Source organism: Sciurus carolinensis, chromosome 9 (genome assembly GCF_902686445.1).
Source record: "Sciurus carolinensis chromosome 9, mSciCar1.2, whole genome shotgun sequence".
Taxonomy (NCBI): domain Eukaryota; kingdom Metazoa; phylum Chordata; class Mammalia; order Rodentia; family Sciuridae; genus Sciurus; species Sciurus carolinensis.
In genome coordinates, this window is record NC_062221.1 from 70,873,900 (window position 1) to 70,888,897 (window position 14,998).

Below are 14,998 nucleotides of genomic sequence, written 5' to 3' on the forward strand. Positions count from 1 at the left end.
ATTTTTAATGGTAATGGGAATTGAATCCAGGCCCTGGCACATGCTAGGTAAATGCTCCAGTACTGAGCTATACCTCCATCCCTATCTCCATCCCTCATAAATTTTATAAGGCAGTTTTGGGCCCTCTTTCTACCATCAGGGTTATTTATTAATGAATGAAAACACACACACACACACACACACACACACACACACACACATCATTGGGTTTACTTATAATGACATAGATTGCCTGAGAGGTGAATGAATTGAAAGCCTCGGGTAAAACCTAAGCCAAGTCCTGGCTAAAATAAGCACCTCACATTTCTGCAGTTGGGAGCATTCAAACATACACACTTTCCACATGCTTGTTTCTTTCATTGAGTTTATTGTATTTATTCATTAGTGCCGGATTAGGAACCATAAAATTGCTTACTTGGAGCCCTGTCATCAAAATTAAAGTATTCACTGGTAATATGAGGTACACTTAAATATCTCCATTCAAGTGGGGCATAAACTCATCAAGATAACCATGGGAATTGGTCTGGGAGAGGTTCTTTTAACAGAACCCAAAAGCTAACTAGAAATCATGCCTTTTAAAATTCTACCCTAAGAATAGCAGATTATTTCCTTCATTTTCTCAATGACTGCATATTGCATTCATGGTATATGTTGCCATGCATTGTGCTAGGTACTCACAATAACAAGGTGGATATTGTTCCTGCTCCAAAGTCTACTTGGGACAGGACAGGTAAGTAATGATAGAGGGGTGAAAGTGCTCTGGGAGCGCAGTGAGGAGAGGCACCTTACCCCCAGACTTGAGGTGTCAGGGGAGAGCTTCTCAAAGGAGGTACCATAGATGGAGAACTAAATAATAAGTGCAGTTAGCTAGGCAAAGATAGAAAGTTTCAAGACTTAAAACTACCAGTAGGGGCCTTAGATTATACAAGATTTTTAAGTCACATGAGAGAGTTCAGATGATTTTTTTTCTTTTGTGGAGGCACTGGGGATTGAACCCAGGGGCCTTCTTTATCGGAACTACATCCCCAGCCCTTTCAGTTTTTATTTTTGCTAACAAAGGAGAAACACAGAGGACTCCTATCCCAAAGGCTATGATTTGCCCGTCAGCAGGAAACAGGGGGCTTATAAAGAGGTGACTCAAAGGCTACATTCCATGTGTTCTCTGTCTGGAGGTTTGTAATTCATTGTTAATTTGGAGAGAGTCATTTCTAAGATCTGGTACATCCCCAAAGTGTGGGATTACCTCATTCCTATGGTGGGTATGTACTCAGGGACAGATAACTCTGTCCAGGATGGGAAAGAAAGATAATTCTGTTTCCCCTGAGATTAGGATGGCGAGAGCTTAGGGAGGAGCAGGGAGAGAGGGAGAGAGGAAGAGAATAAACATGTCCATTTAAAAAATAAGTTGCAGTAGCAGAGCAGCAAGGGTTATGTTCAAAGCATAAAGTAGATCAGTATTACAATTACAGTATTGATTGTGGGGAAAGCATACACTGTATGCTTTTTTTCTTTTTAACCCTTCAACCTCATGATCCAGATCATCTGAGGACAAATTTTGTCTTACGACTTCTAATTGTATTGTAGCTCTTTTCGTATGTCCTAAGCAATATGAGGCATATGCTTTAAACTAGCAAATCTCTTCCTTCAAATTTCTAGGAATTGTTTAATTAAATTGCTTTACAAACTCCTTCTCACAGAGCATTAAGACAAGGTTTTGTGTTACCTATTTTAGGACAATGGACAGATCAGCAAACACAAAATCAGGATGAAATGAAAAAAAAAAAATCACATTTCTACGATATCCAGCACCTTTAACTCAAGAACTTATGGATCGAAAGAATCAGTTTGAAAATATGGTTTGCAGGTTTATAAAGGTATACCTAATTAAGGGATGATTTTTTCTTCTCTTGCTATTAATTTCTTGGTTCTATAGCCAGAAGAGAGCTCGTCTGACAAAGACACTAAACTAGCTGCTCAGTGGTCGCGAATCTTAGGGGTAAGACTGGAAGAAGGCAGGCACATGGGTCCGATGCATCAGTATGTAGAAATGATGTTTGGCTGTTCCGAAGCCTAGATTCGAAATCCAGGAAGCCGTGATCCCTCTATCTTTGATCAAAACAAAGGAAAGAAAATGGAATAGTGTTTATCACACTGTCATTATTATCTTTCACTAATCTATGTTCTTTAAAAGGGCAGACACTATGCGCTGTTACCGGGTTTCTTTACCTGTGCCTAACACATGGTTATGCCAATGAAATTTTATTAAATGAATCAATTGAAAAAGTTTTATTAAAGGAATCAATTGAAACTGCAGCTGGGGTTGTGCCTCAGTGGTAGAGCACTCACCTAGCATGCGTGAGGCCCCGGGGTTTAATCCTCAGCACCACAATAAAAATAAAATAAACATATTGTGTCCACCTACAACTAAAATTATAATATTAAAAAAAAGAAGAAGAAGTAACAAGGATTTTGAGAGTTAAGAGTCAAACTAGGAAGGATAAGGGGCCAGGATAGACTGTTATTGCAATTTTATATGAAAAGCAAATTGCCTGCAAATTAATGTATACATAAATGCCTTATCTATATACATGCAAGAGGCAGTTGAATAGGTTACCTGGTTTTTCTTTCCTTGGTTTTAGGTGGAGACAATAGACAATGTGGTTCTTCAGGCTGCCTTCCAAAGAAAGAAGAAAATGATGGAACGGAGAACTTCTAAGGAGCCTGTGAGCCACAGGTTGTTTCAGCAGGTTCCACACCAGTCTGCAATGTGGTATGCAGAGTGGGCTTTCAGAGATTGTACTCTTGTGGTAGGTGTTCAACCCTGACTGTGGGAACTATTTTTTTGTGGGAATTGTGAGAGCAGACATCAGCAGGTGGCTCACCACTATAGCATTTGTTGCTGGGGCGGGGATCATTTGTGACTGCAGTTGAGAGGTAGTCTTTTGGAAAGGATTATATTTTTAATTTTCTTTATATCTTTTTTTTTTGACTAGGGTTTTATATTGATGACAATGTGAGCAGTAGATCTACAGTTACTGTTTTTTCTCATTTCTGTTTCTATATCCTATCTGCAGAAAACACCTGGGGCTCCCTCTCTCCTTTGGGGCTTATTTATCTGTAATTATAAGTAATGCCAGTGGTATGATCCTCATCTCTTAATTAATAGGATATTTTCCCAAATTTAAGATAATTGGTCTTCAGCTGGGCTGCTGTGTGTGTGTACCCATAGCCACAGCTACTTGGAGGCTGAGGCAGGAGATTGCTTGAGCCCAAAAGTTTGAGACCAACTTAGGCAACATAGCAAGACCTCATCTCAAAAAAGAAAAAGAAAAAAAAAGGGACAGCTGGTCTTTTGTTTCTTATTCTCATATTTCCTGTAGCTTGCTTGTGGACAAATTAGGTATGATCTGGCAGGTAAAGTGAATAGCATCTTAGGATCCTTCTCAGCTAAAGTACGACATGTAGCTTCCATGTGTCTCTTCAGTTGTACAAACTTAGATAACCTCTATATTGTACCCTTTCCTCTTCTGTGGCTAATGGAAAATTCTGGCTTTAGAGCTCTCGAAGAACTTAAGTCATAATCATGGATAGGTCCCTTGCAGTGCGACTTGGGTTTGTCTGGTCCACTAAACATGGGATCTTTACCTTAAGACTGTAGCATGATTCTTGCTGTGGAACCAATTCTAATAGTCTCTGTTTCTAGAAAGCAGAAGATCTGAAAATCATGTTTTCTTTGTCCCAGAGAGAACATAGGTAATACCAGGAGTAAAAATTGAATATAAACAATTCCTGGGGTTAGAAGTAGATAAATGAATCTCCACCGAGAATTTTTTTGAGTGCAGTTGGGAGTGGAAGCAGTATGGTCCCTTCATCGCCACAGTCTTAAATCTACAGCTTCCATTGCTCCTTAATGGGCTTCTCTGCACTCCCCATTCCACTTCAACTGAAACTACTCTTACTGAGATCTTTCTGTTTTCCAAATCTGATGAGGACCCTCTTTTTAATCCTGTGCCTGGCATTGCTAATTTCTTACCCAACATCAATTTACATCTTTCTCCCCAAAACATCTAAGATGCGCCCCAAAACATCTGAGATGCACACCAAAACAAGACAGACCCAAAGTTTTATCCAGTCTTGTCTTCATCAGCCTCAAGCTCAGGCTGTTTTCTCTTAAGGCATGAGGGTGAGGTATCGCCCCCCCCCAATGCACCCTAGATAATGATGTGAGAAGGAATAGAAGATTGCATTGAAAACTCATTTGAAAGAGGAGAAGATCACTGGCCCACACTATTTATCCTGTGCTGCTGGAAAGGAACACAGGAGAACTCCCTATTCTGGGAATGGAGTAAGACCCTAGTTTCACACTCTGGGAAAAATCTTCCTTATGTGTCATGGCCCTTGACCATTTCTAGACCCACTGCCTACCAGGGGACCTTGGATTGCCTCTAGTTTAGAATGTTCTCAGGCTGTTGTACCCTGACTTGTGATTTCCTCAGCAATGTGGTTCCTTTTAAAAACTCAGCAGGCACAGGGCCTATTCCCTTGTGGCCTAGTGTACGTCTTCATATAGTCTCTTTCTTTATTTTCTTTTCCACAGTGCTGATAGAAATCAGGTCTGTACATGTCAGGCAAGTGCTCTACCCCTGAGCTATATCCCTACCCCTCCATGCAGCCTTTAAACCTCAAGAATTGTTTTTTCCTATTGGCATTTATGTTTTTGCCCACCCGCTGCCCATTAGCTTCATTGTCACTGCCTAGGCGTAGTTTGGGCAATAGATTGCATAGGGAGACACTACTCATAATGTAACCTGCACCAATGAACTCATCTCTGCAGAGCAGTGAAAACTCTCTAAACTGAAAGTTCTAGACAAGCCCAGGATGCACCCATCTTATCACCACTGAAGCTGTTCTCATTTGGAGTACAAAAGCTCTTGACTTTTTCAGCCTTACAGTTTTCTAAATTATGGGACTCTCAGTCAATTTAGATGGCCAACCACAGGCAGAGGAGGCTTCTGCTAATAAAACTTTATTTTTTTTTTCTTTCTATACTTGCATTCCAGCTGGTTATATTCTGGGTTCATCCCTTGCTTGTAGGACTTGGTTAAATGCAGCCAAAAGTAGCTTACGCATGTGTAGTTCCCTTATTACCATAATTCATTCATTCCACATTCATTAAGCACATTGTATGAATCAGGCCTTGGGCTGGGGTAAGAGAGATATAGCGATAAGTAAAAACCAGAGTTCTTGCCCTTATAATTTATCATACAGTGAGTCCATCCTTTAAATGGTGTTCTCCTATGTTCTGCAGGAAGTCTACTTTTTTCCTCCAGTGTCCCCTGGGTGATGGCACCTATTCCCATGCCCTCAACTCCTCCTTCTATGAGGATGACTTATAAATTTCTTACTCTAACCCCCTGTCTATCTCCTGATGTGCAGGTCTAGATCATTGACTGGTTTGGAGACATTTTTATCTCGTTGTCCCATAGGCATCTCAAACTGGGCTCTTCTCTTGCCCTTGCTCTTCCTTAAGAAATATGCCTTTTGTTTTCTTACTCCCTGATTTGGCTAATGCCATCATCATCCACCTACCAAGTCTCCCAAGCATGCACGTTATTATCATCCTCCATTCCTCCCTTTGCTTCACTCTCATACTGGTTGTTGTGGTTCAAGCTTTGTAATGGTCTCAATCCAGCCTCACCTCTCTATTCTCACTGTCTTAGTCCATCTTGATGTAGAAATAGACTATTTACCTTTCCTTGTCTCAAAACAAACCCCCGTCCATCCATTAGCAGACTTGTCATGCCAAAAAAGTACCTTCTTGCTAAATATCTATATTCCTAGTTTCCTATAAAAACCCAAACTCCTTAGCACAGCATATAGGGAAATCCCACATTTTTCACCAGATTCATCACCCCATATGTTCCTTAACACTTTAGCCATAAACTTTTTTTCTACTCACGAAACTCAGCTCTGAAAGCCAGAATACCAAGACCATATTCTCTTATGTATGCTGGATGCTTTCTAACCTCTATGCCTTTCAGTGTGGAAGGCCTTCCTTCCTCAGCCTTTGAAGCTACTCAGACTCCTGTTCTTTCTTAAGACCTAGCTCAAACGGCCTCTCCTGGTTGGCCCCTTCCCCAACTCCTGCAGGCCCAGTGAGTTGATTCCTCCTCTGTGCTCCCATACTTCCTCAAGCCTTTCGTTGCAATATCTGTATGTTTAACAATGACTAAAATGTATAGTCCCAAAGCTGAAATGTGGGAATTAGTGTCTTTATGGCTCTGTAGCAGAACTTTACCTAGCTATCAAGTTTCCATGTCCAAAGATCTGGAAAACTCCATCTTGACAATTCAAGTTGAACTTGGTTATTTTGAGAAATTTCTTAGTCCCTTCAGGGCTTGAATTGAGTTCCTATTAGGTTTTGTCGTTTTTCTCCCTTTCTCTCTGAGACTGATCTAGATGGTGGCAGAGTTGTGGGGAGGGTTGCCTGACTCCTGGTTCCATCTGCCCCAAGGCCCTCTGCCAGATAAGCCCTATGGGCTTTGGTCATTAGTCTCCACTTGTGCCCTTTGCACTTAGTTAGTATCTGCTCCAGCCACTCCGTGTCTTGCCCTGAGGTAATTCCTTTTCAGGCTATGTCTGTTCTTCTCCTGAAGTGCTGTAATTATTTGAGCTTGTTTATCCTCCAGGCTGAAAGCAGGGTCTGGCCTGGTGGTCCTCACTGCTCTGGAGTCTTCCCCAGCATGGGCTATTCTTTACTCAGGCATGAGGCTGGATAAGAGAGTGCACCTAGCAGTCAGGCAGTGGTGCCCCTTCTGCCCTGGGAATCCTGCCAGTTGTTCTGAGATTTCTATTGTTCGGCCCTATCTTGACTCCCAGGGCTCTTTTGAGGGAATGGGGCAGTGAAATGAGCCCATTCTCAACGTTCCCAAGAGCTCTAGTTACGTCTTTTATGAATCTTCTCTTTCAATCATCTGGAAGGAAGAAATTTTATTTGTCTCGAATTGAGAAAACTGCTCTTTGATTATCTTGTATTATTCTCTCTTCTCATTCTTAGTAAACACTGCATGCTTTGAATCCTTTAGATTTTTATCATTTAATTTTTAAAAAAACCCTTCTGTTCTCAGAAAACCTAACTCTGAAATCTAGGATTTCAAGACCATATTCTCTTATGTGAATTAAATATTTATATATTTTATATATATCTATATACACCCATATGATATATGTACAAGTTTTTTTATATATACATGTGTGCATATATATATCTATATCTATATACACATATACATAGGTTTTATTCTTTTTTTTTTTTGCGGTACTGGGGATCGAACTCAGGGCCTTGTGCTTGCAAGGCAAGCACTCTACCAGCTGAACTATCTCCCCAGCCCACATAGGTTTTATTCTAAGCTTTATCTTTTTTTACCTTTGAGATAATAAGTGGCAATAACTCAGGGCTGGGGATGTGACTCAGTGGTAGAGCTCTTGCCTAGCATGTTTGAGCCCCTGGATTTGAGCTCCAGTACCAAAAAAGCCAAAAACAAAAACAAAACAACAAAAAACGTGAATGGGAAGAAGACCAAAGATCAAGAAGAAACTTTTTAAAAAAAATATTTTTAGTTATGGATGGACACAAGACCTTTATTTATTTTTATGTGGTGCTGAGGATGGAACACAGTGCCTCACATATGCAAGGCAGGCACTCCACCACTGAGCCCCAGCCCCAGCCCAAGAAGAAACTTTTTTTTTTTTTTTGGCGGGGGTGCTGGGGATCGAACCCAGGGCCTTGTGCTTACAAGGCAAGCACTCTACCAATTGAGCTATCTCCCCAGCCCCCCAAGAAGAAACTCTTGAGAAAGAAAATCTTTGATTTTTTTTAATCCCAAAATATTACCTTGCCACTTCAAATTATACTATATCTGCCCAGGTCCCTTTGTGAAGTTTTAAGAACAGGAATCATATCTTAGTCACTTTCGAATCTCTGGAGCTGTACTGTTCAAATAGTAGCCCTTAGCCACATATGATAACTAAGCATGTGAGATATGGCATATCTGAATTGAGATGTACTTTAAGTATAAAATACAGGATTTTTCAAAGAACTACTATAAAATAATGTAAAATATAGTTTTCTATTGATTAAATGTTGAAATAGCATTTTAAAGCTAATGAGTTAAATACAATACTAATTTTATCTGCTTCTTTTTACCCTTTTAAATGTGGCTACTAAAAAATTTAAAACATATATGTAGCTCATACTGCATTTTTACTTCTCAGTGCTGCTCTCGAGCCTAAAACAGTATCAAGTGTAGAAAAAGAAAAAGAAAAAGGGAAGGAAAGAAGAACGGAAGGAAGGAATGAGAATATAGAATATAGCTTTTCAAAGAAGTTTATTTTTTTTCCTCTCAGTAAGGTTATTATTATTTTTTTCAGTGCTGGGGACCCAGGGCCTTCTACATGCTAAGCATGTGATCTACTCCCCCAGGACCTTTATGTGATGTTAGAAAAGGCATTGCACAGGGATTACCTTGAGATCCAGAATCTGGCCCTCAGCTTCTTGGGTGCCCTTGAAAGATTCCTGAAAAGGTAATGCAGATCAAGGGACTGGAGTTGTGGCTCAGTGGTAGAGTACTTGCCTAGTATGTGTAAGACTCTGGGTTTGATCCTCAACACCACATAAAACTAAATAATAAAATAAAGATACTGTGTCCATCTAACACTAAAAATATATATATTTTAAAAAAGGCAATGCAGATCAAAAGCAATATGCCAGAATGGAGAACAGTCATTTTCGGTGATTGGAATCAGGCATATCCTTCTTAGTGTCACAGTCTCCAGAATGCCTGATGGGTGGTGAGCATGAACCTAGATCCAAAGTATGTGGAGGATTCTTGGTCAGTTATTGTGCCAGATCATGATGAGATCTGATGACCACACCTGCCATGTAGTACAGAATACCTCACTAGCGATTAGAATCTCTATGTCCCCCAAATCCAAGGTTGTTTTTCCTAAATAATGAGGCATGAACATTTACATGCTAATTTTTCTCATTTCATTTTTCTTGTAATGCTGTCCATTACTTTGCCTACTCTTATAAGATGCTATTTTTCAAGCCATGTTTTTCCAGCCAGTATTAGGGATTGAACCTAGAGGTGCTCTACCACTGATCCACGTCCCCATTCCTTTTTTGTTTTGTTTTGTTTTTGAGACAGGGTCTCACTAATAGCTGAGTCTGGCCTTGAACTTGCAATCCTCCTGCCTCAGCCTCCCAAGTTGCTTTGTTTGCAGGTGCGCATCACCTCACTTGGATTCAAGCCATATGCTCAAGAGTTGTAGAGATATCCTTATAGCTTATACCTTGTAGAAGTCAGGCAGTGTTCTAAGAGAAATAGAACTTTACTTTTATTATGTTGGATGTTAGATGCTTGGTTAATGTTGACTTGAATCATAATTTCTCTGAATCTCAGATTTTTCATCTTTTAAATAGAGATATAATCCAATTCCTAGATCGATTGAATCTAATCAGTGTAAAAATTCTTGGACAGCCAAAGGCTTTTCTAAAACTATAGTGGTGTATTAAATGTAGTCTATTACTATGTTGATATCAGTGATCATTTGTCTCCAGGAACAACTTTGGGTACCTTGGCTATAGACTTAGGAACTTAGAACAAGAGGAGATGAATTATTTGAAACACTAGAGAGAGGATACATATTAGTACCCAAATAGGCAATAGCATTTGTTAAATCATAATAATCCTTTAACTTTTAACTTTTTTCCTTTTATCAGGCTCAAAATATGGAGCTGGTATATACTTCATCAAGAACCTTAAAAACCTAGCAGACCAAGTCAAGAAAACCACTGATATAAATGAGCTGATCTATGTATTTGAAGCTGAAGTACTCACAGGCACCTTCTGCCAAGGTCACCAGTTAAATATTGTCCCACCTCCATTGAGTCCTGGAGCTATAGATGTTCATGACAGTGTGGTTGACAATGTCCTCAGTCCTGAAACCTTTGTTATATTTAGTAGCATACAGGCTATGCCCCGATATTTATGGACTTGTATTTGGGGTCATGTATGGTCACAGAATTATTCAAGACCAATGTCACAGCAGCCTAGGAGGAAATTCTCAAGTGGCAGTTCTGTTGATTAATCTTCAATTCATTATAACAATAGGAATGACCTTACATCGGGGGATCTAACCAAATTGTGGCCATCAATGACTCAAAGAGTAATTTGAATATGTCAAATGGGTTATCTGTTTGGACTGACGGGGCATTGAAAGTACCAGTCACATACTAGCATCTTAGTGGCTTAATCCTTGCCTTTTTCTCTTGGGGTTGGAGTGGATAGACAACAATGAAAAAACTCATAGGACAGTTCCTCTTTGTTGCACTTGTTCTTTTTCCTCCTTTACTGTAGGTAACAGCAAAAATGTTTTACATGTAATAAAGAGATTTTTCCAGAATGTAATCCAAGCCTTTTATTTTCTAAAAGAATGACAGTATAAAATATTAGGATAGCAGAATGATTTTAGACTTACAAAGTGTTTTGAATATCAAAATAAATCACCTTTGTTTGAATAACTGACTCTTAAAAATATGTGCAAAATTAAATAACTTGAAGTAGAAGGATGTCAAAAGGCTGATATTCAGTTTGGATTTAGCCATCTCAAGCAATGCCATTCAAGGACCATGCAGCCAAAGTATTAATTCACCAAATATTTATTATCACTAGAAGTGTTCCTATTACTTTCTGGGTCCTGGGATATGACACTGGATAAGACAAATATTCTCACAAACCTTTTGGGCTGAATAATCAGGAAAGCAGATATGGACAACTTAATGAGAGTGATTAGATATAACAAAAGGATAATTGTAGATTCTTTGAGAAAATCTAAGAGGAAGAAAAATACATTAATCAGAGATTAAGAGGAGGTCTCCAAAAAAATGAAAATTTAAGCTAAGACCATAAGGAGTGTAGCAAATTGGGAGCAAAGTCAGCAGAGTATTTTAGGCAGAGAGAATAACCCTTTTAAAAACTGAATCCACTGTGACTAATTGTCTATGTCCAAATTTGATTTCAGAGTTCTATTTGCAAGGTTGAGGCCAGTTAATCTCACCATGAATCTATTGCATACTTTCAAATTCATAGTTCTCTGTACTTTCAAACTTCCCTGACCTTACATCTTCAGCCTCTTGCATATAACACTTTCTCCTCCATAACCTCCACTGTCCTTGAAAGAGGTAAGCTTATTGTCTCACATGATACTATCCTTGAATCTGGGTAAGAGGTGTTCTGCCTTGAACTCCTGATTTGAAAGTTGTGTTGTCTTGGGCCCCTTGCCTGAAAGAGTTCATTCTGGCCTTCCTCCTTTGACTGGGTCCATCATCACAAAGTGAGGTCCCCTGTGGGATCCACCTGGAGCCTGTATTACTCCTAGGTCACCCAGTAGGTATCTGGAACCCCACATTTCCTGCTTAAACAGCTCTGAGTCCACTTCCAGGACTTAATTTGGTCTCTTTCTTGGGTCTCTCTTCCCAAGTGTGGACTATGCCACAGTCTATATCAGGAGCGGTCAAGTGGGCTAGGGATGTACCTCAGTGGTAGAGTACTTGCCTAGCATACACAAGACACTGGGTTCAATCTCCATCACCACAATTAAAAAACAAAAACAGAACAAAACTTCTCAATAGATGATTGTAGGGATGGATGTGAATGTGAGGGCTAAGGTGTCCACATGCATGTGCATGAGGCCTGTAATGCAAAACTGAGAGGACAGATTATCTTTGAAGCAGCCATAAGAATTACAGAAAAGGAGAACTAACTCGAGTTGTTCATTGTTATTGAAGGTGACAACAAAATCTCCAACAGAATATTTAAAAAGAATAATTTCTTGAAAGGGTTTTTCCAAATCTTAAAAAGCCCCCAGAAAAAGGCAACAAAGATTAACAGAACTTTATGAATTTCTTTATTCAGACTATAAGCTTATTTGAACTCTAACTCCAATTTCACAATTTCAGATCATGTCTGGCTTAAAAGCCATTTTCCTTGCAGAAAAGATGAGGACATGCGATATGCTTCCTAGTATTTTTAAAGTGATGGGAATTTCAGATACAGAGATCCTACATAGTCAATTTATAGATGCAAAGAACCCAATTGACAGACTGTACACACAAAGTGGCTGGATATTTTGGAAAGATGGAAATGAATTCCTACAAGCATAAAATCCTTCTGTACTAGTAAATAAAATCCTAAGTATTCTGTACTCAAACACCTTTATTGAGAGAAAATCTAGCTTGATGTCATTACTTTGTAATTGACAATAGGAATCAGTGCCATGTAGGCAGAAGAGCAGAGCTTCAAGTCAAAATTAATTTTGTTTGACTGTATTCAGTTTTACCACTATATCAAAGAAGGCTATAGACAGTTCCGAGAAGTATTAATGGAAAAAGAAACAAAGAATAAAACACCGACCATATCCTGAGACAGAAAGAAACAAATCATTATTTTTTTATTTACTGTAGGTAATGTCTGTTTAATTAGTTCTATTATCTTCTCTCTTCCTCCTCCTTTTTTGTATTGAGAATCGAACCTAGGGGCCTCATGCATACTAGGAGAGTGCTCTACCACTAAGTGCATCCTCAACCCCTTTTAAAAAATTTTTATTTTGAGACAGGTCTCACTAAGTTGCCCAGGCTAGCCTTGAATTTGTGATCCTGTTACCTCACGTTCCAGAGTATCTGGGATTCCAGATGTGTGCCTCCACAACTAGCTACATTCTTCTTTAAAAAATCCTCATACTGGGCTGGGGATATAGCTCAGTTGGTAGAGCACTTGCCTGGCAAGCCCAAGGCCCTGAATTCAATCCCCAGCACCAAAAAAAAAAAAAAACAGAAAAAGAAAAAAAATCCTCATATTTACATATTTTAGGAATATAGAAAAATATAGCCTACAAAATTTAAATATTTAATAAAGAATTAAATTGCTGTACCAGAGGACAGAGACATTATAGAAAATAGTTGTATTTTCTCACAACTATTTATTTAGTTGGTATTTCTATTATTACTACTTGCCACTTTTAGTGCTATTCCTATTTTGTTTAAGAGCATGCAAAAGACGTGACAATATATCATTTCTAGTAAATACCTATTTTCATATTTCTATGTTCAAGTAATATGAACACAGTTTATATTATGTTTAATTTCCACCTCTATTAGACTGGCAAAATTTAAAAAGTCAATCATTTCCAAATGTTAGCAAGGATGTCTAGAAAAGAGAATCTTATGCTGTTTGTGGAGCATAAAAATTGGTACAACCACTTCATGAAATAATCCAGCAATATTTTATTATATTAGTTTATTTTTGCTGTGTAACAAGTTGCCACCAACCTAGTGGCTTAAAACACATTTACTATCTTTCAGTTTATGTGGACCAGGAGTCCATGTACAGCTAAGTTCCTCTGCTCAAGGTTCTAACAAAGCTACAATAAAGTGCAAGTCAGGCTGTCTGGAGGCTTGACCGGGAATGAATCTGTTTCCAAGCTCTCTCAGGCTGTTGGCAGAATTAATTTCCTTGAGGTTTTACTTAAGGACCCTGGCTTCTACTGGCTCCCAGCTAAAGGAGATTACAAGTTATCTGTGCTTTTTTGCTACCCTGCCCTGTGTCCCTCTCCATAGGTATTTGACAACATAACTTTCCTTTTCAAGGTCAGGAGGAAGAGTCTAGCTCTAGTCTGCTATGACAAATTCATAAATAATGAAATGTCATCATGATAGTAAAATCCCATCATCTTTGCTATATTCTAAGTCCCATCCACATTCAAGGGGTGGCGATTATATAGGGCAACACTATGAGAGAGATGCTGTGTTCCCCAATATAGCTGGTTCCTTGTAGGTAGTAGATGTATAGGGATATTCAAAACAGCATTATGATAAAAAATATTGTTCTACATTTAAAAATTTTTCAAAATACAAAAAAATCCTAGATAGTCATTAGCTTATGAAATACCACATGTGGTATGATAACATTTTCTGTAAAGGTAACATATAAAGGAATTACGCTTCTGGCAATGGCCTATTGTAGTTGTTTTGGCCCATCACTGCCACCACTAAGAACAACTGGAGAAAACAGAAAAACATTAATGCATTTAAGAAGTACCCAGGAAATAAGAATTTGGTGGTGCAAGAAAGGGGTGCCACGGAAAGTGAGCCTGACATTTTCCATCACTTTTCCAAACCTGTGTTGACTGCTGATTCTAAGAGCAGTGACTGAAAAACGGAATAGAGCTTTTGACTGCTCAGGTACTGAGGAGGACCTGCCAAAAAGGACAAGCCTTAGTAAATACCTGAGACTTTGGTTGGGAACCTACATTGGGTATGGGTGAAAATAAACTAGCTTTTACAAAGACTAAAGTCCAGCTCTGAATAATCAGTCTTAGCTCCTGATTGGAATAAGTGATGTGTCCCCAGCATAGCTATGGTCAGACATGCTTGCCCCTAGGCCTCTCTCATGGAACACTTTCTCTTTCCTCATTCTCCTTTCTCATCTCTGATAACAAACCACCATGGTATGTTCATTAGAACCATGGGAGAATGCTCACGAAGGGGAGGGGAGGAAGAAAGGGGGAAGGGAAAGGGAGAGATACCCAAGACAAATGAATATCGCATAAGGTAGGCTACCATTAGTGTGCTACTCTTTATTCTTCTCTCCTACACTTACAAATGCGTTAATCTACCCCATCTCTTTCACTGTGCTTCTTGGCGTGTGTTTTAAATTGATTTAGTAAACCACCTCAAGTGAGACTTTCCCATCACCTCTGCTTGGCTGGCTTCAGTTTTTCTTCTTCGGAAGGCACGACTCCATTTGCTTCTCCCCAAAAGAGAATCCCATCAAATTTAATAGTAACAATCATTGAAACCCAATTTTCGTTTACAAGCACTTACTGAAAGAAAAACGAGTATGTACGTTAAAAATTAATTCTTAATGATTTCTGATAC

The 14,998-nt window shown here is 39.0% G+C and overlaps 1 protein-coding gene across 1 annotated transcript in view; it reads left to right on the forward strand.

Moving 5' to 3' along the window:
- The window catches only part of Parp9 (poly(ADP-ribose) polymerase family member 9), a 38,371-nt gene extending 27,861 nt beyond the window's left edge, over window positions 1-10,510 (forward strand). Inside the window, 5 exon segments of the mRNA XM_047565484.1 lie at window positions 1,733-1,773; window positions 1,776-1,874; window positions 2,640-2,757; window positions 2,760-2,807; window positions 9,785-10,510. Coding sequence (XP_047421440.1) covers window positions 1,733-1,773; window positions 1,776-1,874; window positions 2,640-2,757; window positions 2,760-2,807; window positions 9,785-10,152 — 674 coding nt within the window. The 3' untranslated portion in view covers window positions 10,153-10,510.
- The last annotated feature ends 4,488 nt before the right edge of the window (window positions 10,511-14,998 follow it).